The following is a 25497-nucleotide window of genomic DNA, read 5'->3' as shown; positions in this document are numbered from 1 at the left end:
GCAGTAGTCCAAGCACCTCCTTCCCCACCTGCCTCTTCCCTTGGGCCCCTCAACACAGTCCTACCTACAGCCTGAAAAGCACTGATGGGGTCCTTTCTCCTCATCATAATTCTGTGCAGCAGTAAGAATTATTATCTGCATTGTATTGGAGGGGGTTAAGAGAGGTTAGGTAACTTCCCCATGGTCACACAGCTATTCATTGATACAGCTGAGACTTCAAGTCCACATATTTAGCCTTCTCAAAGGGCATTTTTTGGGGTAAGTAAATGGAATCCTACTCATAAAAATACACTCAACAAGAATGGCAGAATGTTGGTAGTTATTGAAGCTGAATGTCCTACTACTATTCTATTTACTTTGTATGTATTGGACATTTCCCCCAATAAAGCATTTAAAAAATACATTATATGTTCCAGGTTGTTCACTGCTCCCATTGCTTGAAATAGCAAAAAAGAGTATAAAGAACCTTATCATCCATCAATCAGGCATCAATAGGGTTAAATAAAATAAGAGACTTCCAAAAATAGACTATTGGGCAACGAATTTTAAAAACCCAGACACATAAGAGTACATACTGAATGACTCCTTTGCTACAGAATTCAAAATGAGGTAGTGACTGGGAGGGGGTACCAGGGGCCTTCTGCATGCTGGTAATATTCTAATTATTTATCTTGATGCTGGTTCCACAGGGATGTGTACACTTAGGATTTGTGAAGTCTTACGTACATTACATTTTTTTTTAAAGGAGTGAAGCAGCTTCTTATGCACTGATATCAAAAGATTTCCAATAAATTTTGTGGTCAAAATGGTAGGATATTGGTAATTTCATACAGGTCAAACTAATATATTAATAAGTGTAAAAACAGGTTTTAGAACTGTGTGTAAAGCATGCCATCATTTGAGAAAAATGTATATACACAAGTTCTTGGTTGTCTATGTATAGAAAAGACCTCTCCAGGAGGCTATAGGAGACACTGTTAGCATCATTTGTCTCCCTAGGAAGCAAAAGTGGGTAGCTGATGGGGGGAGAGTTATTAGAGGAGAATTAGCTCTTCCCTGCTCACCTTTTGCTATAATTTGAATTGTGGAGCATGTACTATCATTGGAACCAGTCAAAATATGAGGTTAATTTAATTTTATTCAATAATATACTCTATTTACATAGAGCTCTATGGTGGGGTGGGAAGAGTTTTTAATGACTTCATCCATTACCTCACTCATACTATCAACTTTTCTGAAGGATAAGGAAGGAGAGGAAATCAATATGACTGCCCTCTACATGAGCAAATGGAGATTCTTGAAAACAAAACTGTCCAGAGACCCATCTTGAACCAGAGAGTGTTTCCACCTTAACACCATAGGGTTGGAAGAGGGGAAAGAATGAACATGCCCATAAAGGTCCAAGTCTTGATTTTCCTCACCTGTTGGGTGACCTTAGACAAGTCACTTAACTTCTAGGCATCTCGGTTTCCTCATTTGCAAAATGGAGATACTGTTTCTCTCTCAGGGTGGTTGTGGACATCAAATAACAGTGAATTATCCTCATGATTGTCACTGTGTCTAAACTGCCACCTTTTACACACTATTCTCCAAAATATCTTTAGTAACTAGTAAATCATCCATTTCTGTGGACAAAACAGCCTCACTCAATCCCCGTTGAGTAGCTTGAATTGTTAGAAAGTTCTGTCTTACGTTGAATCCAAATCCACTTCCCTATATATATGTAGCTATTTTCTGTGAGTTCTAATTCCCTCTCTGTAGCCATGGGCCATTCTTCTTCTACCAAGCCAGCTTCTGTGAGGACAGTTCCACTCTTTGCCCAGGCTGGTATCTTCTTCCCAAGGCTGAAGACACCTCAGTTCTTTCCATAAATCTCCTGTGTCACCTGAGCCTGCCACAGCCCATCTGTCTCCTCCTCCCTGGCCGCAGCACCTCTTGGTTGGCACTGAAATTGCGCCAAAAAAGACAACCCTTGGTCCACAGACTGCTTAACACCACCTCCTCCATCCTGCATTTCGGTTGCTAATTCTTTTCTTTCTTTCTTTCCTTTTTTTTTTTTTTTAAGTTTACCTCTGAAATTTATTATGTTCATCATTATAAATGCCTTCATTACAGCATTCTTGTAAACAAAACAATGAATGTGAAAGCATTTTGGTAAACCATAAAACATGATTCTTGTTTTAAAGCTGTAAGATATTATGTTGTAAACATGTATAATGTAGTAATTCAGTTGCGCCCTTAACAACTGTTTTTTTTTTTTTTGAGAATCGTATTTATTCCACTCAAGTCAGAAAAACCCTCCAAAACACTATGTTAGAGAAATTATGCAGTCATAGACAGTACAAAAGGCGCTTGATTAGGGAAAAAAAAAAAACAAAACAAACCTTCATTAGCCTGATTACATCCTTTCACCACTTCCTAAAGTGGCTTTTTAAAGGGAGATCAGGTTTTGGTTGTGTCCCTAGTAAATTTTTGTCCGTTGTTCAAGATCTTTTTCAACGTGAATCCTCCTGTCTAAAGCATTAAGCACCACTCCCAGCTTTGACCACTACAGATGTGTTCACTACAACTTTGGTGACTTTATCAGAGTTCACAATAGAAAATTTACCAGGACAGATGCTGGAGGGAGGCACTCTGTCCAGGCTGGCACTGATAGGCTTCTTTTATCAACATATTGGGGCCACTGCTGATTCTTTAATTCGGGGGTGCCACCAGCTCCTCTCTCTCAGCTTGCGCTTCCCCAAGTTGTCCACAAAGACTGGATGAGAGACTTTGCCACAGGTCCTGCTAACATCAAAATGCACGCTTTTATTGCATCTCCTGATCCAGCAATTCTGTTTTAAAAAAAGAAAATGAGATATGTTGAGCATGGGCTGCCAAGTGAGTCTGGCTGGTTTCTCATCACGTCCTTTCCTAAGTGGGGTTTTTTGTTGTTGTTGCAAAATAAGGATCCCAGCCTCTGCCCAGCCTCCCATTTTTAGAATCAAATACAATCACAACTACAGAACAACTTCACAAAATGTAAACAGTAGTGTGAATGTAAGAGGTTATCATCTGCTGAATGGGACTTTCCTGGCTCCGATGAAGCTCAGTTTGGCCATGGATGAGAAGAGACATGGGCTATGTTTGTTTTGTTTTGTTTTGTTTTGTTTTAAGATAATGCTTCAAATGGGGGGGGGGGTGTGGATTCACAAAATTATTCATTTGATGATAGATTTTGGCTATTAATATTAAATTGTTTATTTTTTCACTGTCCAAAATTAATTCCATGGCAATGCCTTTCTAGGAGTGAATGCAAAACAGGGAAAAGGACATTATTAAATGTCTATGGTTGTGCTGGACTCTATGCACACCCTCTCCTTTGACCCCTTGACTGCTACAGTAACTCTGTCAATAGGAAGCTCTCCATTTTGCAGATAAAGAAACAGACCCAGAGAGATCAGAACCACATGGTCCAAATTCAAGCCCAGATCAAGCCTACTTGGTTCCAGAGCCCTCATTCCCTCCGGTTGACAGAGCCGTGCTTTCCCTGACTTACTGTTTACACGGCTGGTTCCCTCCTGTCCTGCCAGCTCCCCCAGGAACACTCCAGAACTCTACGGGCCCTTCTATCGTTACATTCTCTTTCTATTTTCTTAGCACTAAGTAAGATTTTTGCTTTTTTTTTTTTTTTTTTTGGTTTTAAATGGAGGTGCTGGGGATTGAACTCAGGACCTCGTGCACGCTAAGCATGTGCTCTACCACTGAGATATACCCTCCCCCTACTTCTTATATTATCCAAACTTGGCCCAAAACAATCCGAAAACTAAAGTGACAGCCAGCGCCTAAGTACAGTATTGGGCAGCGGCTCCACAGGTCTTCCCTCCCCGGAGAGGTGGGACACTGTTGTCCTGATGATCCCAGTGGCCTCCGTCTGCTCTCCTCCTCCTCACATCAGGCTTCTCAGTGAGGAGTGTCAGCCACCTTCTCACCACTGAGTCCTGCCTTAACCCTCTGAAATCTCGCCCTTTCCCCACCATTCACCCAAGATGGTGCTCCCTAAATTTCCTTGTGACCTCATGGCCAGATATAGGACTTTCACTCCACCCTTTGTCTCTGTGAAGGGTTTGACCATTGAAAGCCCATCTTCTCTCTCATGCCCATGACCCTGAGTTACCCTGGTTTCCCACTGTGACTCTGACTGCATTTTCTTCAGCCCCTCTTTTTTTCCTTTTCCTTCCTAACCAGAGTACCCCAAACTTAGATCCAGGCTCTCTACTCTTCCTCACTACCCTCTTGTCCTGGGAATAGTCACTGGTCCCAAAGCCATTACGGGACACAGTTCCCAAAAACGTCAGCATTACGCAGATGACACTCAAATACAAACCTCTCACCATCCCTGACTTCTCTCTTGCTCTGCAGACCAAACGTCCAACACCTTACGGGGTATTTCCCCCAACCCATTTCTTCTCCTGCCTTATCAGGCACCAAGGCAAAGTAATTAGTTGTTTCCCAGTCAACTAATAAAAATATTAAAATGATTCCACCCCAGTGGTGGTTTTTGGTTTGAGGTTTTGAAGGATGGTGGTTTGTGGTTTCTTTTTTTTTAACAGAAATAGCTCAACAATTATGTTTGATGATGAAATGACACATGTTCTCCCACCACACTCTGTAGGTTGGTGGCCCAGGGCTTGCTAGTGTGGCAGCTCCATCCTTAGGGTACCAGAGCTTCAGGCTCCTGTCATGTTTTTGCTTGGCAGCCTCTAGGGTGTTGACCTTCCTCTCCATCGTCCAAAATGGCACACCACAATCACTCCCACATTTCAGGAAGCAGGAAAGAAATTGATGGCCACATCTAGCTGCAAGGGGCATTGGGAGATGTAGTCTGTGTTCTGAGACATTATGAACCTACTTGCCCAAAAATCTGGAGTTCTCTTACTGTGACAGCAGGAGGCTGGATGTCAGAAGACAAGCAGCAACCTCCGTTAGAAGCCCTTCGAAGCGTCAACTATTTCTCTACTTTCTTCTCCCGTCTTTATTTCCATGGTGAAGATGTTTCTCCATTGCCATTTCTGCCGCAAGCTTTTTCCTCAGTTTGCCTTTTAATCTTGTTTATTACATTTTTGGAAACACCAACATTTTGCACTTTTATGTATTTAGATGACTTAATCCCACTCTGCATGGTTTCTTGTCCTCGCTGTCATGCTAAGTTAAACCTATAGTGACCTTTAAAAATACTGGTTTCTCTGGAGAAGCCTGACAAAGACAGGACCCTAAGCAAGTTTTTAACCTTGCTGAGCTTCAGGTTTTCAGCTATAAAGTGGGAGCAAAAATATATCAGTAGTAAGTAGGTAGTATTCATAAAGCACCTAGCAGGTGCCAAGGCACAGTAGGCTCTCAACAAAGGTGAGGTCCCTCGCTCTCTCTCTCTCTGTACCACGAGGCACTGATTGGTCAATAGAGAAAGTAGGTGCACATAAGCCAAGGGAGGGCATAGGATGTGCCCCCACCAGCCTTGGGAATGTTAAAAAAGGACATTGCCTGGAGGAGAGCACCAAGTCCTGACTCTTATAAATCGTTTATTTGACCCCTGAATTTTACAAATGTGAAAACTAAGGCCCAGAGAGATGAATTTACTCAAGATCCCAATTAGAGGCAGAGCAAGGATTGGAACCCAGGTTTTTGAACTTCTGCTCCAAGATGTCTTCCTCTACTACGTGTGGTCTCTACCTGTACTGTCATGTAACCCACTGGTTCGAGGATGCCAGGAGTTTTTGCACATACTTGGAATTCTCAGGAAATTCAGCAAATCATGAAAACACCTGGGCTTTACTTATGAATTGTTTTAACTGACTGTGGTTTTAACATAAAACCAAGCGTGAAATATGGGATCTCGACTATGAACAGATTTTGAGCAAACATACTCTTTGCCATGGAGCCCCAGAGCCCTCAAGAAAACATCTACTAAAATAAAATAAAATTAAAAAATAAAATAAAATAAAATAAAATAAATAATAATAATTAAAAAAGAAAGCAGCTACTAGCATTCTTCTAATTTACCATCTCTGTTTCTTTTTTGTCTGTTTCCTGACACTTAGTGGATTGAGGTTTGGGGCAAACTTAATATTTTTAATATAACTTTACAATAGTATGATGTTCAAATTTTCTCACTTCCTATTTACAATCCACACAAAATAAGTGGCTCCCAGATTCTTGAATTGAAAATCAACCCCTTCAAAAATCAGAGAGAACAACAGTATGCTGTCGACTTTTAATTCTGCCAGTAACAATGTAAAAATATGTACAGCTATCATATGTCATCCTGCTGCACAAGAGAATGGGCTTCCAACAGCAAACAGGAGTAGGAGAGACGGTAAGCTTCTCTAGGTGTCAGGTGGGATGTCAGATTTCAGCAGCACTCCTGGAGAGTTCAAGGACAGGAGAGGCATTCATTATTAGATCATCTCTGTTGTCCTACAAAAAGGAACAAGGTTGGCTCCTCATTTATTACAGTTGTAAGACATGCTGTGTGAAAATGCTTTCAAACTAAAAAAGGGAAGTGAGTGGGCACAAGATGAAACAAGAGTAGAAAATCGGTCCTGAGTTGACAACCGTTGAAGCTGCCAGTGGGTATGTAAGTTCGCTGAGCTGCTCTGTCCTTTGGTGTCTATGTTCGAAATTTTCATTAATAAAAAGTTTAGAAAATTCTTTAGAAAATACGGCATAATGTTTAGATTTGATAACGCTGGGTACTAAGCATGCAAGTACTTATTATGTATCATTTGAACGGACTCTCCTTTAGTTTTTGCTTTTGTAATCGCTGCTTCGAAGTTTCGAGGGGCCACATCCAACCCTGAGGCCCACGGCAGCTTCTCTTGACCGCTTTTCCCCTGAGTATGGGTCACACTTTCTTCTTTGCTTTACTCATCACTGGGGGTTGAGATCTGGACAAGTTAGATTCTATTTGTAGCAACTATTGATTGTGATACATTTTTCTGATCTTTAAAAACTTGACTGGGTCGGAGAGGGTGTAGCTCAAGCGGTAGAGCACATGCTTAGCATGCACGAGGTTCTGGGTTCAATCCTTGGCATCGCCTCCAAAAATAAATAAGTAAACTTAATTACCTTCCCCTGCCAAAAAAAAAAAAAAATTAAAAAAAAATTTTTTTAAATAAAAGTAAAAATAAATAACAACTTGGCTGGACTTAACCTGAGGCATCCGCCTCCCCACAGGGGAGCTCAGGAGCTACGATGTTCTTATCTTATTTTTATCTGATTTCCTCAAGCTTCCTGGAGGCACGGCTTGGTGGCCAGCAGAGGCTGTGCTGGTTAAACTCCTCAAGCCATCGCTCCTCCCATCTGCGTCAGTGCATCCGTGTGTGGATTGAGAAGCACTCGAAGGCCAGTCTGACATGGGCTGTCTCAGTTTCCCATTACCAGGGCCTCTCCGTGGCTGTCTGAGTTCTAAGGTCTCCCCACCCAATCTCTGTGGGTGGGCCCCTTGCCCTGTCTGGCGTGGCGACCTCAGGCTAGTGACCCTGGGTTTTCGCCAGGTTTCCTTCCTGGTCACCACTGATAAGTGACCAAGTCATGGTTTGTTGCAGCCTCCACCCCCTCCATCCTTGAGGCCACCCCTCAGGCCACAATGCTACTGGTTTTCATGATGACTTGGTGCTGGAAAAACTGGGAGGCTCGGGGGTGGAGGAGCCCCAGGCAGGAAGGGAAGGATACAGATGTCCATGGTTCTTACCCAAAGCTCTAGCAGCTTTTCAAAAATCTATGACTTTCAATTTCTTGTCAGCCTCTGGTCAATTACCAGAGTCCCAACGTGGTTGTTTTTGTCTTTTGCAGGGAGTACTGGCTGACCTCTTCACGTCACTATAACCAGATGTCCGTCCTAACATCCTTATTGTCTATTCTTAAATGTTTAAGATATTTCACACACACACACATTAAAGGATGACAGCAGGGGGACAGTTACTTTTCAGCAAGTAAAACTCATGCCTGAAGGGAAAAAAATCAAAGTGAAAAGACTTTTAAAAAATGGAAGTATACATTTCTCAAGTAGCAAGTCTGTGGAGAATTGATTTTTTACCATCATCAATATTTTTCAACGCAGCAGCTACAGCTTGCAAGTGCAGTCCTGGAGGGAACAACATGTTTTGAACGCCTTTGTCATAGTAAGTTTGCATGAGGCCTGGCAAATGCCTTGGAGTGATGACTTTGAAATGATTCCAAAAATTTTCAAAGACTCCACATTCCATATAAGTTTTCAAAAATAAAAAAATTACCTCATTAGTCTACAACTTGTAACTTTATCACCACCATCCCCTTTTTATTCAGGGAGCATGACTGAAAATTCCTTCTACAGAGGATTAACCTGCTAACTCCCAGATAACACCATGGTTCTTTAAATACACCTAAATGGAAGGGACTGCGTAGGAAATCTGAGTGAATTTATATGGCTTTCTTTCCATTTCTTTTCTTTAAATGAAATCATGGTTCCCTTGACCATCTGGGGTGGACTTTGCCCTTTAGGCATTTGGATGCATTTTGAATACACACCCACTTTCTATGGGTCCAGAAGGGCTCGGGATTGAGTCACCATTATGGGAGGAAAAGTTCTTACAATACAATGTCCTTCAACACCAAAATACCTTATATTTTATAAAATACAATAATGTATCCTCCATGTTTAACAGTCCAACTATATTTAGGAAACAACTTTACCAAACTCTTAGTGACATCAAGTTGACAAATATTTTCAATCACTGAGATTTAATTTGTGAGGGTCAAACAGTTCACTGAAGTCTAAGGCTGTTGGAGGTGAAAAGGAGAATACGCTTGCAAAAAAAGTCACAGCTGAAAATTACCAGTCGAAGTATTGTTATAGTGCAAATTATTAATTTCTTAACCCAAGAAGAGCTAAGAGACTGATACACAGTAATAGCCAAGGCAGAAAACCAACTAAGGGTTCAAATATTTGCCTTAAGTCATCCTTTTATTAACATTCTTGAATTGTTCTTTATCTCCAAAACAAATATTGTTGTAATTATAATGGATTAATAGTTTACTGGATATATTAAATTATAATAACAACATGCTATAAAACACTCAGATATACCATCTATTCACATGACCTAAATCCCAAGGACAGGAAAACGAGGTTCAGGTTAATAATTTGTATTCCCCTAGAATTGGTTAGGGCAAGAACTGTTTGACTTTTAGCTGACATTTAATTTGCTAGCTTACTTCCTTCTATAGTGCTCAAATGTTACTTCCTTTGATGTGCTTAACAACCACTCCCCCTCCTCCCATCTGTCTGCCAGGCCCAAGTCCAGGCCCTCAAGCACTTGGCACATGCCTACGAGCACTGCTCTAGTAATCTGGACTTGCGTTCTGTCTCTCACATTTGACTGTATCATTCAAGCCTCAGCCCCCCACCTCCCTCATTTGTGGTAGATAAATCTCCTTGCCAACATCACAGAAGAAAATTCCCAATTTCTCTCCACCAAGATGCACCTGCTCTCTGCAGCGACCCCTCTTCCATCAATGGAAGGTCCCAGTAGGGGTCCTTCCAATCCCTGCATCTGTGTCTGGATTCTATCAGCTCCCCCTTCTCAAGAACTCTTCTCTCTCCGCTCTTCAGCCTCCCCATCTAAACATGTCCTTCCCACAGCATTCACACATGCTTAAGTCTCCCAGCTTAGAACAACTCTCCCTCGACCCCACCTTCCTTTCCTGTTAGTATCCTCTTTCTCCTTCACGATTTGATTTCTCAGAAGAGTTGCCTACAAACACTACCAACACCTGCTCAACACCTACTCAACCTACTTAACGTGGCATTTGCTCCCATAATGCCACCAACACTATTTTGTTTCTTCTTTTTTGGGGACGGAGCAGGTAATTAGGCTTATTTATCATTATTTTTAGTGGAGGTACTAGGGGTTGAACCCAGGACCTCATGCATGCTAAGCATGCACTCTATTAAGCTATTCCCTCCTCACCTCCACCAACACTTCTCTAAGTCAAAGCCAACAATTTGCTGGTCCAGTTCTTAAGCCAATGTTTTCTCCTTAAAACTGATCTCATCAGAGTAGCAGCACTTCAGGCTTTTGACCTCTCCTGACCTTCTTGAAGCAAAACTTGGTTTCAGTAACACTCCCACCCCTGCCATTCTTACCCACTTCTTGGCAGTAATTATCGTAACTTCTAACATCTGTATAGAACTACAGACTTTGTAAAGCATTTCCACAAGTGGTACATTTATTCATTTAATAAATGTAATAAATGGGTCTTTTGATCCTTACAGCCCCCGTAAGTTTAGTAGATGGTTGTTATTTCAGAGACAAGAAAGATCAGTCCCAAAGTCAAAGCAGTTTTGTTAAAGATCACACAGAAAGGGTCAAAATCTGTACTCCAATTCATCTCTCAACTTTAAACCCCATGTTCCTTCCAATACAACATGAACAGTTAAAATATTCAAGTTCCCCATTTAAGAAAAATGAGTATGTAACTGATTATTTTGCAGAAAGACCAAGAGTCCAACAATGTATATACTGTCACCTCTGAAAGGGGAAAAAAAAGGGCTGGCTAAAACCCGTCAGATCCTTCCATACACAATCTTGAGCGTCCATTAAACTGTTCATACTTAACATTTCCAAGGCTCGCACAGTATACTAACAGCAGACATCCGGTGAACACTTGAAGATATTAGCTTCAGTAGTTCATCAACTGCTGCTATAAACAACATGTGTAAGTCATTTCTCCCCCTTCTAAAGAAAAAGTCAGCAGCTGTTTGCTAAAAAAGTTTTTTTTTATTGTGGATGAAGACATTGCCAACTTACATATATCATTTTTATTTGGAGTATTTTTCTGTCTTGCAGCACTCCTGAGAAACTCAGAAATGCGTCGACTTTGCTCTATAAAACACAACTCAATACTAAGGTTGAGCTGTAAATTTCCCACAAGGTATTTCTCTAAAAATCAAAAGACAACTTATCAGTTTTAAGTAGAGAAACCTTAATAAGTTAAAAAGTAAAGAATGGCAAATAATCACAAATGCCAGAGCACTAAAAGTACCATTACTTTTTCCATAGGAATATATAAAATGAATGTTATACTTACTTGATATTTACAAAATTAAAGATAAAATTTTGTTGATGGAAGATGTTTTAAATTATTTGATATGTGAAAAATATCATTAGCTTTAAAAATCAAATTCAAATGCTTTAGGTCTGACACAGAACAGCATTTTATCAATAATTATTACTCTCTTCCCCCTGAAGACATGTTCTATCTACTGATTAGAAAAGTATTTGGACTTTTTCCCCCTTTCAATTATCCATTACAAGGTTAAAATAAACTGGAGGCTTTATTTGGGGGGATATTTACTATCTTAATTGGCTGGTTTTAAGAAAGTCATTCCTTTCTCCCCATGTTTTTGTTGTTGAGTTTTGTTTTTGTTTTTTCTCTTAACTCAATAATGGCAGGAACTAAAACTCAAGCAACTATGAGATACAGGATTATACCAAAATCAAATCCAAAGACAATGAATTTTTCTACTACAGCATAACAGTTGAAAGCCATTAGGAATGTTGTGAAAAACTGGCAGCAATGGCAACATTCAACCACAAATTTTAGTAAGTTTATAGAGAAGTAAACAGTAGAATTACTGTAGTGAAAATATTGCAGTAAAATGACTGTTAGCAATGTCCTACTGCTAACATTAAAAATTATGCTTCATCACTGCATGGTTACCAAGAAGATGCCTTGAGCAGATGGTTCATCTCTGACACACTTAGTTTTAGAAAAGTAGATGAGTTCCGTCTGGTTTAGATCAACAAACACTTAGTATGCAGACCAGTGAGCTATAGTTTCAATGATGATACAATTGAAACATTAGGTACCACAGCGTTAGGACAAGGTCACATACTTTTTAAAAATAGCAGCTGTGGAAGGTCGTGTTGGGATGTTTCAACGTGCAATCCACCCATAACAGCTTTCAAACTTATGTTAAACTATAGGGTGGGGGAGGGACAATTTTGAGCAGGGAGGGAAAAACCTAAAATGTCATAAAAGGCATTTAAAATATGACATGCTACTTAAATACCCACACCATGCATCTCCTTTTCAGATTAAAAGAGGACATCTTTTTGCATCTATAGTTCTTCAAAATGAAGGATCATGTGTCTTTTTTTTTAATTAGAAAATTTTATTTCAGATGCTCCACACTGAAATGAATCTTCAATGGCAAGTAGCAAATAATTTAGGATGGTCAGTAAAAGTATCTTTGAAGGGATCTTATAAAATCTAAGAGTAATAACTTCATAGAGAAATAATAATGGGCAAAACAGATGGGAGGCAGTTTGACAGTTCTAATATAGAACTTGTATGATGTCTTCCTTTAAAGTATACTAAGTAAAGGATGGCAATATAAATAAATTAGCTAAGGAGACAGGTGATGTTCTGAAGCAGCAATGTCTCAGTTACTAGATTTTTCGGAAAAACAAGTTTTATCCATCAACACATAAAGACTTTCAATCCTCTAAATACAGTACTAAGTATACAGTTAGTCACAGCAAAATTTACAAATAACCAAATTCAGCTGTGGCCAGAGCCAGGCCTATTTACATATTTGGATTAGTATCATTGTCATCTTTCCTTATTATACAGATGTTTCTATTTTAAAGGCATATCGAAATTTACAAAATTTGCAAGAAATGTCTTGAAATGTACAACTTCAACAACTAATACAAACATGAACATCCTGAAATAAATTCCAAGTTAGGATTTTTCTGAGGGGATTATAAAAAATTAAAGAAATATCCCGTGACCGTTAAGTTTCAAACACCTGGTGCTGGTGTTGCTGAAGTGATTACTGAAATCACTTCACCAGCCTCAGCGACCATGGGGGTGAAAATGGACAATTCCTGCATGGCTGTACCTCTCATTTCAACACCTCAGAGGCAGGAGGGGTCGTGTCTAGTGATATGGCTAATTATAGTTATGGAAATGCAGATGTACAATTTAACACTTAGATGAAAGTTGTGTGTAGGTGTGTGGAAACATTTAGTTTTAAGATGGTATCTTTAAAGAGATACCTTAGCTCTTAAAACTAAATCATATATTCACAGTATGTACTGAAGAGTAAAAAGGAACAAGCTACCGATACACTGAGCAACTTAGAAGGATCTCAAGGGAATTATACTGAGAAAAGCCAATCACAAAAGATTACATACTTATGATTCCATTGAATGGCACTCTTGAATGGTCATAATTATAGAGGAGGCACGCAGTGAGTGGTCGCCAGAGGGAGGTGACCATGACGGTGAAGCACGAGGGCTCCCCGACGAGACTGCTCTGTCTCTGTACTATGGTGGCCACACGAATCTACACGTGATGAAACAGCACAGAACCAAATACACACACATCCCATCTCAGGACACCTGTGACCTCCCAGGGACACCCCTGTTCTTGGCCTGTCTATACCAAGTCCTCTAAAGATGACTATACATGCTTTAGATCAATTTTTTGCACTACGCAGGTAAGCCACTGCTACTATTTTCTTCTTTCCTTTTACTTTTTTGTAAATCTGTTGATTATCTTTAAAGGATAAAACACATCTCTAGCTTAAATGAGCTTGAAAAATGAGCTTAAAAAGAAAATAAAGAGCTGATATATATATAGCTACCAGTATTTTCATCTTTTTATTTTTCTTATTTTTGTAAATTAATATTAAAAGATAGAATGTTTCTAGCTTAAATTAGGTCAGATCAGACAGGAAAGAAGAGTAGATAATATAGCACACACTTCCTCCTGTGACACCTGCAATTTCTAAAAGCATTAAGAATATTTTTATTAAAGTGAGAGAAAGTACAACTGCAAACAAATACATGACTTTTTCCAAAAGGCCACTTTGTGATAAAGTACATACACATAGTGTTCAGGGTTCCTTTTTAAAGTGCTATGTAAGTCATCTCTGGCTTGAGAATCATCTATTGCTTTAAAATGTCTTTTAACACAGCTCCAGCGCTGTTGTCAGGTAACACTGGCAAAGGTGTAAATGTGGGCAGTACGTCTGAAATGGGCTTCAGAAGAAGATGCCCAGGCCCGCCAGGTCCAAGTCCAGCTGGGTTGATAAGAGGCACGGCCGCAGAGCGGGGAGCCAGGAACGGGTTCACATCTGTTCTTCTACCAGACCTGGATTCCACTGTCTCTACATGACAAAACATGAATTATTGAGTCTCCCATATGTTATTTAGTCAATGCTGTACATGTGTTTTAGGTTCCCAGATTTGGCCCCCAAAAAATTTAATTCACATGTTGCTCGGTTCTGGCTCTGGTAAGCAGTGTTTATGAGACACAGAAGGCAAAGAGGACAAGGCAGTAAGAGGGAGGAATGGGAGAGGAAAGGGGGGAGGAGTTTGTGTGTGCAGAGCTAATACTTTATCAAACACACGAGTATTGCTGTTTTACACTCAAATTCCAGTTATACAAGTGACAAACATCACTCAGTGTAACAACAGCTTTTTCAAAGGTGTTTTCTATGTTACCAGGCAAGCTCTATCTAACCACCTGGAAGGTGAGAGGACTTGACCTGTTCTGCCCAAATGATGATAATGGCCATGAAAACACATGGCACCCATATTACAATAATAACAATTAGACGTGATATGAATTTACCAACAGAAAAACAATTTATGCCTTACATAACCTGATCATCTTTTAGACATTCAAATGTTTGAAAACCATTCTTGATTAGATTATTTCTCTATAAAATCAGGCTGAACAATTAGCTTTTATTGAAACAGGTGTTTGGCTATGCCCTAATGCTTTAATGGATATAACTCTGCTTTATTACATAAGACCTCTAACAATTTCATTGATAAGAGACAAGCAACACCTCAAAGGCACCCACTTCAAGTGGAAAACTCAAATAAAAGAGGTCTTTAAAACAAAGGAAGCACTGAGACAAATTCATCAAATATATTTATCATTGTGCACCCTGGGTGCCCTAGCTGTGCTTTCCTATGAATGACAACTTTCCAAACCCTGAAAGAGCTCCTGGTGCTACTTAGTAAGCTCTGGCTTTTGTCTCTGATCAGCATAAATCAAGCTTGGCACATGACCTGTTAACTGCAGTGGGGGGTGGGTAGGAAAGAAGAGAAGAGGGAAGAAGGCGAAGGGATGGAGATGGAGGAAGGAGGGGAAAAGCGGGGAGACCCTGCCATAATAAATTTTGGAATCTGTTTCAAGATGCTAAAACTCAGTGTAACAAGAAAAAAGTGTTTATAGTATAGTCTACACACATTAAAGTTAAGATGTTTCTAAGACTAAATTTAGCAGTCAATGTGGAGTAAAGGGAACCCTCCTACACAGCTGATGGGAATGCAGTTTGGTGCAGCCACTGTGGAAAACAGTATGGAGATTCCTCAAAAGACTAGGAATAGACTTACCATATGACCCAGGAATCCCGCTCCTGGGTATATATCCAGAAGGAACCCTACTTCAAAAAGACACCTGCACCCCAATGTTCATAGCAGCACTATTTACAACAGCCAAGACATGGAAACAGCCTAAATGTCTATCGACAGATGGCTGATAAAGAAGATGTGGTATATTTATACAATGGAATACTATTCAGTCATAAAAACTGACAACATCATGCCATTTGCAGCAACATGGATGTTCCTGGAGAATGTCATTCTAAGTGAAGTAAGCCAGAAAGAGAAAGAAAAATACCATATGAGATAGCTCATATGTGGAATCTAAAACAAAACAGAAATACAAAGCAGAAACAGACTCATAGACATAGAATACAAACTTGTGGTTACCAAGGGGGCAGGGGGTGGGAAGGGACAGACTAGGATTTCAAAATGTAGAACAGATAAACAAGACTACACTGTATAACACAGGAAAATGTATACAAGATCTTGTGGTAGCTCACAGTGAAAAAAAAATGTGACAATGAATGTATGCTCATGTATAACTGAAAAATTGTGCTCTACACTGAAATTTGACACAACATTGTAAAATGACTATAACTCAATAAAAAGTTAAAAAATAAAGAAATATTACTTGAAATACATTAAAAATAAATAAATAAATAGATAAATAAATAAATAAATTTAGCAGCCAAGTCTTTCATCTAAACAGATATTACCACTTTCTCTTTCTATAAAAGTTCAAGAAAACAGAGAAATACTCATCCAAATAAGGACTAAGGAAGTTCTTAAAATTTAGAATATAAATTATTTAATATTTTTCCAAATTTAAGTATTTGGTATGTGATATAAACTTGAGAGTATATAATAGAAACCTTTACAGCCCAACTAGCAAGATGTTAGTCTGTACTAAAATGGATTATACTTCAATTTCAACTCAAGAACTTTTACCGCATGCCAATATAAGGGATATGAATAGAACAAATAAGATCCTTACAATCTAGCAGGATAGAAAACTACGTCTACATATTATAGAACCACCAAACCATTTGCTTCCAGGCAGACCTTTCAACATATAAGAACACTTCACGATGGCCCTGGATGTCCAAGCCAGTTTACTAAACTACTCTTACAATTTTTAAAGTAAGTATTATTTTTTTCAATAATTATTATTAACATACCAACCTTGGTAATTGAGTGTAATACTTAGATTTTCACAGGGGAAAAAAAACCTTTAACTATAAACTACAATTCTAACTCTGATTAGCAAAAAGCACCATTAGTGAGAAAGGAAATTATTCTTTCAAGAAGAATAATTCAAGGTGGCTTATGCAGAGAGAGAATAATTATTCCAATAAACAAAGGGAAAATATTTCATATTGTTTAAATTAATCTAAGCTAATTAAACATCAGATTGCTACAAGACTATATGGAGCCAAAACCTACTGTCTTAGTGGAATTCTGGAATTAGTCATTCCACATTTTTAAAAACACTCAAAATTTAGTTAATATCACTATAAAACATAATCATAAATTAAGTGTTCGATTTTTTAAATTGTGAAAAAAAAATAAGTATCTGAGTTTACCTTTAAAACTTTCTGGTCCACTTGTATCTAGTCTTCTCCTTCCTGGCGAATCTAGAGGCTGCATATCATGAACAGAAAGCTTGGGTGGTGGAATAGATGGATGAGATTCCGTTTCCAGAAATTTAACAAAGAGTTCTGAAAAAGACTAAGAAAAAATATTTTGGATATATTAGCCAGATATTAAAATAATATTCACTACAACCAAGAAAACAAACCAGCTATTCTAATTAAATATTAAAAACTAGCCATGCTATGCCATTTGAATTGGTTCTTTATAAATAAGCTTTATGAACAATTAAAAGTGATAACACTTTTAGTTACTTAAGTATCAATTAGAAACTTTAACAATTTAATAATCTTTGATGACAACACTCATTACAAACCTCATAATCAGAATTAGCCATCTGATAACACTTAGATTTCTCGCCATCAAGACACTTAAGACATCAAGTCTTAAATCATTTCAGTAACTCTTTACACAGACATGAAAAATTATACTGACAGAAAACAAGTATTAAACAGTCATATTTCTCTAAAGTAACACCCAATCAATGAGTAGAGAAAAGCTCACCAGTAATATTATCTGATTAAAATAATGTAGTGTAGACTTTTCCTTTAAATTAAATTTTATGCCATCCAGTTTAAAATAGTTTCATCTTTAACAGTTTTATCTTTATCTAAACCTTTAAAATGTTAATAAATCAACTCTTACACTATTAAGCAGAGATTGCTGATTTGGTCTCAAAGGTGTATTGGGGACACTTTTTGATCCTCCTCCAAGCCACCCAGTCATCCACCTGGTAACACCACCCTGATCTTCTTTAAGCAACTGAAAGATTATTTTAAAACAGAAAAATATTATCAATACAAGAAAAGGAAAAAGAACCATTTTTACAAGATTTCAGATGACAGCAAACCATGCTTTTCAAGTTCAGTTCCTAGCGAACATTTCCTACTGACAGAAGCTACAAACATACTGAAATGTCATCCCAAGCACTACCTCCAATAGAGCTGAGGGTTGTCGTGTCTCAAAATTAAGTTCAGCATTCTGATATGAGCACTGGCTTACAAGTTACAAAACATTTAAACTAGTATTATACAAATTGCACAAATCTACCTCTTCTTTGTAGTATAAAATGACTCCACTTCTACACTGTTGAGAAAACTGTATTCAGGAAAAGTTATATAGTAAAAGAAAACAATCTTATATGATGCCAGTATTTTAGTTATAAATGTATTCAGAATGACATTCACTGTTTGGTTACCTGCTCCATTTCCTCCTTTTTGATACCTAGGATGCTTCCCATTAATCGTAACACTTCATGACGCTGATTTTTTGGTGTGTGGAAGTGTCCAATGAAGAGGTTTCTCATTAGGACTCTAAGAAAAAGAAGGCATAACAGCTCAAAGTAACTCAACAACTATCTCAATATTTAGTGTGCCCAAACAGTAAACACCACATATGCTTAAACAATACTTCATTATTAAAAATAATAAACAATATTTTAAAGTAGCTTTAAAAAATCTTGATAAGTTTAATCAAGAATATTGCAAACAACTCAAAATGTGACCTTTAAAAATATCACTCATCAGCCACCCACTTTCTTCAACTGAATAATCAAGGCGATATCTCAATCAGTAATTCTCAGCGCCTGTCTGGGTTGATGTCTACACTGCAGATTTTTTCCTCCCCACCTTAAACGGTGATGATGGTTCTTGCACTTAATGGTCATGCTTTTATTTCTCCATTCATTCACATTTGTTAAAAATTTGCTAATATCTAAACCTTTAAAATGTTGATGATATTAACACATAGATACCCAGGTTTCAGACCTAATACATCTGAGCATGAAGATATGTTTATTTAAGGACAGTAAAGAGAGCAAAAAAGAATGGTAAGAATAAACTTTGTATTTTCTAAGTACTTCATATTGTGGTGATGTTTTTTAAACTCTTCTACGTGGTTCTTAGAAAGAGAATTTGAGCTGGGAAAGATCTATTTAAAAACCAAGAGAAGACAAGTTATTCTACTGACCCCTCAATAAAACCACCTACAGCTCATCATTATATAAGAAAAAGAAAAGGTTTTTTAAAAACTTAATCACATATAAACATGTACATGTTACCATAAAAGTAATCCCTATAAAATACATAAAAGCTACAAGGCAGAGCATACTTGTCCACTTTTCCTTCTGTGCTGTTCACTAAGTTCATCAGTTTCTTTTGTACATCATCCAGCATTTCTTGTCGGAGCTCATCTGTTTTAAAATATGTGAATTAAGATAGTCATTAACTGATTAAGATAGCCTGGATGAATATATAACAATAATGAGATTTATGACATGTTTACTGTGAATTCTGATAAATGCACTTATTCTAATTAGGAATATTCAATTATACCCATCTCTTCTTTGGTTTAGGGAACCAGGCTCTCTGGTATAGAAATTACCTAGAAGTCAGAGTATGCATTAATTCACACTGTTTACCCTGAATAAAATAATCAGTTTTTTAATAGAAAATTTAAAAACCAAAAGTTTTCATTCTCTTCAGTAACTTTATAGCAAATAAGAGATTTTCACCACTGCTTCCTTGCATGAAATGTTTCCAGAGTCATTCTGTAATGGAAAAAAATGGATAGGACAATTTTAGATTTTCCTTTTTCCATTTTCCTGGCTGGACTCTTTTTTGTTGAGCTGACTAAGAAGAGCAGCTAACACAACTGAGACCATGGCTCAGGATGCAGCTGTTAGGGCAAAATATTCTGGGGTAAATAAACTGCAAAAAACAATTCATATCACTGGTTCCAACATACTACACAAGATACTACAGCTTATGACTGATTCAGAAAGATGTTTGGACTATTTTACTTTTAAATTCTTATTTATTTAAAAAGGAAGCAAAATCTGTAAAATCTTGGCAAAATCACTGGAATTTGAACAGTATTAAAATCAAGTCTAGAATTACAACAGGAGAGAGACTCTGTTCATAAATTCAACCATGCCACGGGGCCATCAATTCCTAGAATAAGGAACTCTCAGCAAATCCATGAAGTTTACATCTGTTACCTCAGAAATGCATAGTATGAGCCCAAGGAGATATTAACATCAACCTAGATTACAAGTTTCATTCTGAAAGAAATGAAGAGGAGAAAGCTGTGCAGCAGAGCTCTACTTTTCAAATCAAGAAACACATCCAAACACTAGACTCTGACCTCTTGCCACAAACCTACTCTTTGAGTTATGTAGTATTTTCCTAGTAGTAGCAGGATACAAGTCTCTTTACCCAATAGATGACTTGCAAATATTTTCTCCCACTCTGTGGATTGTCATTTCACCTCCTTGACAGTATCCTTTGAAGCACAGAAGTTTCTAATTTTGATGAAGTCCAATTTACTTTTTCTTTTGTTGCTTGCTTTTATTGTCATATCCGAGAAGTCATTGCTTAACTCAACATCACAAAGATTTATCCCTATGTTTTCTTCTATGAGTTTTACAGTTTTAACTCTAAAATGTAGGTCTATGATCCACTTTGAGTTACTTTTTGTGCATGGTGTGAGGTAGGGGTCCAATTTTGTTCTTGTGTATGTGGATATCCAGTTGTCCCAGCATCATGTGTTGAAAAAACTGTTCATTTGAAATCTTTGTTGAAAACCAATTGACCATAAATGTATGGTTTGTTTCTGGACTCTCAATTCCCACTGTAAGACTTCTGCAAATGTTTTTCCTTCTGCCTGGAAAGCTCTTTTCCATCGGCACTGCCTATTAACTCCTCTTCACCCTTCACATCTCAGTTCCCAGATACCTTCCTCAAAGTTTTCTCTGAAACCTTACAGATTAGGTCAGGTCCATCTGCTTTATGTTTTCACTCTGTCGTGTACAATGCTTAAAATTCTGATTTACATTACTAAATGCATATACAAAATGTCCAGTTCAACTGTTTGTAATGGCTTGTGGTTTTTCCAAACTGCAAAAACCTAAACTGCAAAATGTAATAGACTAACTTTCACCAAAACAGAGATGGTTGTCATAACCATATTATAAAAAGCAAGGTTTGTGTTTGGAAAATCTACTACAAATGTTTCCTTTCCTGTCTTTCCAGTGAGGAATTTAAGCTTGGACATTAAGAGAGACAGACAGACAAAGAGAGACAGACAGACAGACAGAACAAGACTATTATTAAAGTCTGAGTCAGTAAAAGACATTTTAAATTCTTAATGGGCACATATATACTATAAACCATGGTGCCAATCAGAGCTTTTCTAGTACTATATTCTAAATTAAGTAGAAATTATAGAACTCTCAAATATTCAGAGGAAGAACAGCAAGTAAGTTAACTCTTGTTGATGTTCTGAATTAACCAGCCCAAATGAACTAAGGTAAGAGCCAGAGTAAGGATGGGCACAGTCTTCTCTTTCATACTCCTCCACTTCTCCCCAAGGCTACAGAACGGTAGCAGAGGAAAAGGCCAAACTTACCATACCTACACCTTCCTTTTCTCTGAGTTTCCCTTCTCCTATCTACTTTCTTTAAAATTAATGATTTTTATATTGACTACATGTCAAAATAATATTCTAAATATACTGTGTTATATATTATTAAAATTAAATTCACCTGTATCGTTTTACTTTTTAAATGTGGCTACTAAAAAATTTTAAATTATACATGTGGCTTGGATTATATTTTTATTGGACAAGACTGCTCTGGAGCATAACTAGGATATAACCACTACACTATACGGTCTCTTATTAAAAAAAGAAAAGAAAGGTAAAACTGAATGATAAATAGACATCTCAGATAAAATTCGTAGAGCTGATTCCGATAAAAATAATTCCAGTAAAATAAATTAGAAAAATTTAAACTTTGCTTTATTAAAAATGATAAAAAAAAGTCTTAACAAAATTCAAGTAGAAAATACTTTTTGATTAAAATTCATTAATATTGGTATAATTTTTATTAAAATCTTTCTGTTCTGAAAGGTATGATCAAAACATTCTTAAGGCCAAAATAACAGGGCAAGAATGTCTGAAACTCATTATCAGAATACAAGTTAGTCCTGAGCTAATGTGAAAGAGAACTGACGATCTGCATATCTTTGCAGGCATGCAGAGGGCTGTTTCAAATTCAAGTAACAGTTTACATGGATTCTGATATCTGAGTCTAGGGAATAAAACCTCAGAATTTGGGGGAAGAGGTTGGAAGGATGGTATTTAGGAAAGACAGGAAAGTAGCAAAGGTTTGGAAAAGAAAAGAAAGTCAAGTACTGACTTCAAAGGTCCCTATAGACTTCTCTTTTTCCCCAGGCACCTCTGTTCTCCTCCTATCAAAGCTTCGGAATATTTCTCCACAAAAATTGAACACTAATTCAAACCACAATTTGAAATCAGAATTGTATTTATATGGGCGGGCAAAATACAGTTATTCAAAAATGAGTTTTAGCCAAATACAATATCCCTGTGAAATAACCTAAAAACTTGCCAAAATAAGTCTTTGGAAGTTGGAGGAGGGGGAAAGGACGGGGGGTACACTCTAAAGTCGAGCAATAAAACAACTGAGATTGGTCTAGTTTAGAAGAGTTACTCTGAATATATGACACCTTAAAACCATATCAGAGTTTCTTCTCTATAATACCTAAAGAGGGTGACATAGTCTTCATCACTTGATTTAAAATCAAAACTAAACATAAAATGAAAGTGACTACAAGAAATCAGCACATCGTAATTTTACATTTTATTTGCGATTAGTAACACTGCACTGTAACACTGACTTCAGAGCACATCATAAAATTAAGTCACACTCTTTACAAAGTCATTGGCTATTTCATGACTAAGCTCCTTTGGACAAGACTCAAGTTTATTTAACAGTCACCTGACTGAGAAAAGAAAGGTGGTTGGAGCAGGACTAGAGACTCAGAAGACCTACATGTGAATTATGGTCCTGTTGCAAGATCCGGATATGAATCATGGTCCTGTCACTGGCGCCAGACATCGTTGCCTACTTTGTAAAATGAGCATGCTTATCTTCAAGGATTTTGAGAGAATCTACTAAGTGATTACATGTGACTTTTCTAAACCATAAAGTGCTATATAAAGCATTAGTACTTATTCATTTGATTTCTTAAAATATCATCTTTCAACCTAGCTCTAACCAACATCAATAATATGTATCACTTTGGTTAACATTAACATTGACAATATTTCCTCCATTTTGCCTTGTCATCTTTACAAACTAAGGCAAAGAAGTCAATAGAAGGAAAAAAAGACTGTTAGAAATATGATTTTATTCATAGATATGTCAGTAAATAAACTGGGTCCAGTGTCTTACTAGGACTGGCTATGTAAAAAATAAATTTAAACCTGATATATTGAATCAAATATAAGGAAATTTAGCCTCATTAAATATAATCAAAGCAAAAGCTAGAAAATAGATGGTCTTTTTATTACAGAATTTCAAAGTATACAAGATCACTTTCACTATAACACCAAATATTTTTAAAGACACCTTGTATTTATTTAATTTGAAGTTAGAACATATTAGTAGCTGTTTTGTCTTTTATTTCAATTCCTTTCAATCACTTCAACAGAATTTTAAGGTCTAGAGTACATGGTCAATGTTTTATTGTTCTGTAATTATAATTAGTAATTGCTGAGTGGAAAAGTAATGTTTGAAACTCCACTTCCTAGCAATGAACTCACAGAAAAGAATTTTATTAATACAATATAACCTCATTCATTTGAATTTCACTTAGATTAGAATCAGCAATTAAACTGAAATAGCAATGTTGAAGCCTACTGGATTACTTGTACTGTTAAATTAGAGTTACTATGTGCATTTGAATGAGATTTTATGTAAATATTCTTAATGTAACCAGATCAAATTTATTTTCCTTCTCCACCCTTCTCCTTCAATCCTTTAATATGAATTCAGATCATTTTAATGCACCTTCCATATCAAAATATCAAAACAAAGTTTTTTTAAAAGACTGAACGCTGTGAGTCAAGTTATATATTTAATTTTTAAAGGTTCACACAGACTTGCCATATCCCAAATGAAAGGACCACATTAGCACTGGTGAACAGTAAGGTCATTATAATGATTTTGCCACTTACTGAATATCATCATCCCTATATATCCGTATGTAGTAATATACAGTAATGACAAATGGTTTTCTAGGCTGCAGACTAAACCTCAACCCATTTCTAAAAGCTTGCTGTTGCAAATCAGCAAGGACTAAATCTGGCCCAAAGAAATGTTTTGTTCAGCCTACACAGGGTTTTTAGAAAAACTTAAATTAGGTGTCACATTTAAAAATCGGAATATTTCACACTAAGAGTCTACATTTTTGGTGTCTCTTGAAAGATCTGAATGTTTGGCAACATTGGACCCACATTCCAGCATGGCAACAGTTGAGTGAAGCTGAGAATTCGCTGCCCCGCATAAGAAGCTCTCCAATTCACTACAGTCTCTACTTAATCCCATTTGCTCTTTTATATTATAATTTGGACCCCAGTTTACAATTTGTGTTTGTGATCCATACTTGTAGTTTCATTTCTTAACAGAGCAGCTCACTTCCACCTCTGCCTTCTCAGCAGTCTTGACAGACACATCAATACCGCACATCTGCGCATGCTTGAGCCCGTGTGCGCACACACAATTAGTCCACCATATCTTCTGCCAAATTATGGCACATACTTTCATATAAATTCCTCCCTCTGTCTGGAATGTTCTTCCCCATCCACCTGCCGGCTTAGTTATACCTATTCACCATTCAAGTGAGGCAAATATACCCTTCACCAGCCTTTTCTACTCCCCACCCCTCGTACCGCCATCATGAAGTGGAATAGACTGCTGCTTCCTTCTGAAATAATCTGTTGCATGCATGTGACTACATGTGGTCTTCCTCCCTTCCTGCTTGACTATACACCTCCTGAAGGTGGAACTTTGTCCATCTCTATATTTCTAGTGCCTATTTTAGTGCTTGGCACACAGCAGAATTATATTTTTTAATTAATTTTTATAATTAATAAAAATAAAAAATAATTATATTTCTTTTAAAAAAAGAAAGAATGATTTTTTTCCTTGGGAAGGAAGACTGAGAACAGAATACAGGACAAAAAGCATAAACGATTTACATTATGAATTACTCATCCATATGAGGGAAAATACACAAAACACATTAAGTCAAAACATTCTCATCTCTACATAATTTATTTCTCCTTAGAAGAATTCATAAAACACATATTTAAAAATATAACCATTAAGTTGAAAAGGGCTTAATTATTCACCTAATTGGCATAAGCTTTTTTCTGAACTAAAATTTTGACACTTTCTAATATACCCAGATGTTTATATCATCACAAATAATTTTTAACTATTTATGGCAATTCAGAAAACTGCATCTGGTATTTCTTATGTTTCCTCTAGAATCACCACTTCTGCCAAAAACATCTATAAAGAAATCCCTCAAAAGGTTTGGGTAACAAAGCGTCT

General features: G+C 37.2%; 1 protein-coding gene across 4 annotated transcripts in view; it reads right to left on the bottom strand.

Moving 5' to 3' along the window:
* Positions 1–6264: 6264 nt before the first annotated feature.
* Positions 6265–25497, bottom strand: part of TRIP11 (thyroid hormone receptor interactor 11) — a 66954-nt gene continuing 47721 nt past the window's right edge. For 3 of the 4 annotated variants that reach the window (XM_074365118.1, XM_074365120.1, XM_074365122.1), the window contains 5 exons: positions 19188–19269; positions 18277–18391; positions 17724–17840; positions 17012–17156; positions 10777–14197 (listed from right to left, as the gene is read on the bottom strand). In XM_074365118.1, the coding sequence (XP_074221219.1) occupies positions 13977–14197; positions 17012–17156; positions 17724–17840; positions 18277–18391; positions 19188–19269 (680 nt within the window). In that variant the 3' untranslated portion in view covers positions 10777–13976. Of the gene's footprint in view, positions 6401–10776; positions 14198–17011; positions 17157–17723; positions 17841–18276; positions 18392–19187; positions 19270–25497 lie in introns of those variants that run through there. The other variant, XM_074365121.1, reaches the window with a different exon arrangement.

Source organism: Camelus bactrianus, chromosome 6 (genome assembly GCF_048773025.1).
Source record: "Camelus bactrianus isolate YW-2024 breed Bactrian camel chromosome 6, ASM4877302v1, whole genome shotgun sequence".
Taxonomy (NCBI): Eukaryota; Metazoa; Chordata; class Mammalia; order Artiodactyla; family Camelidae; genus Camelus; species Camelus bactrianus.
The sequence above is the reverse complement of the archived record's forward strand: the minus strand, read 5'-3'. Positions and strand labels throughout refer to the sequence as shown.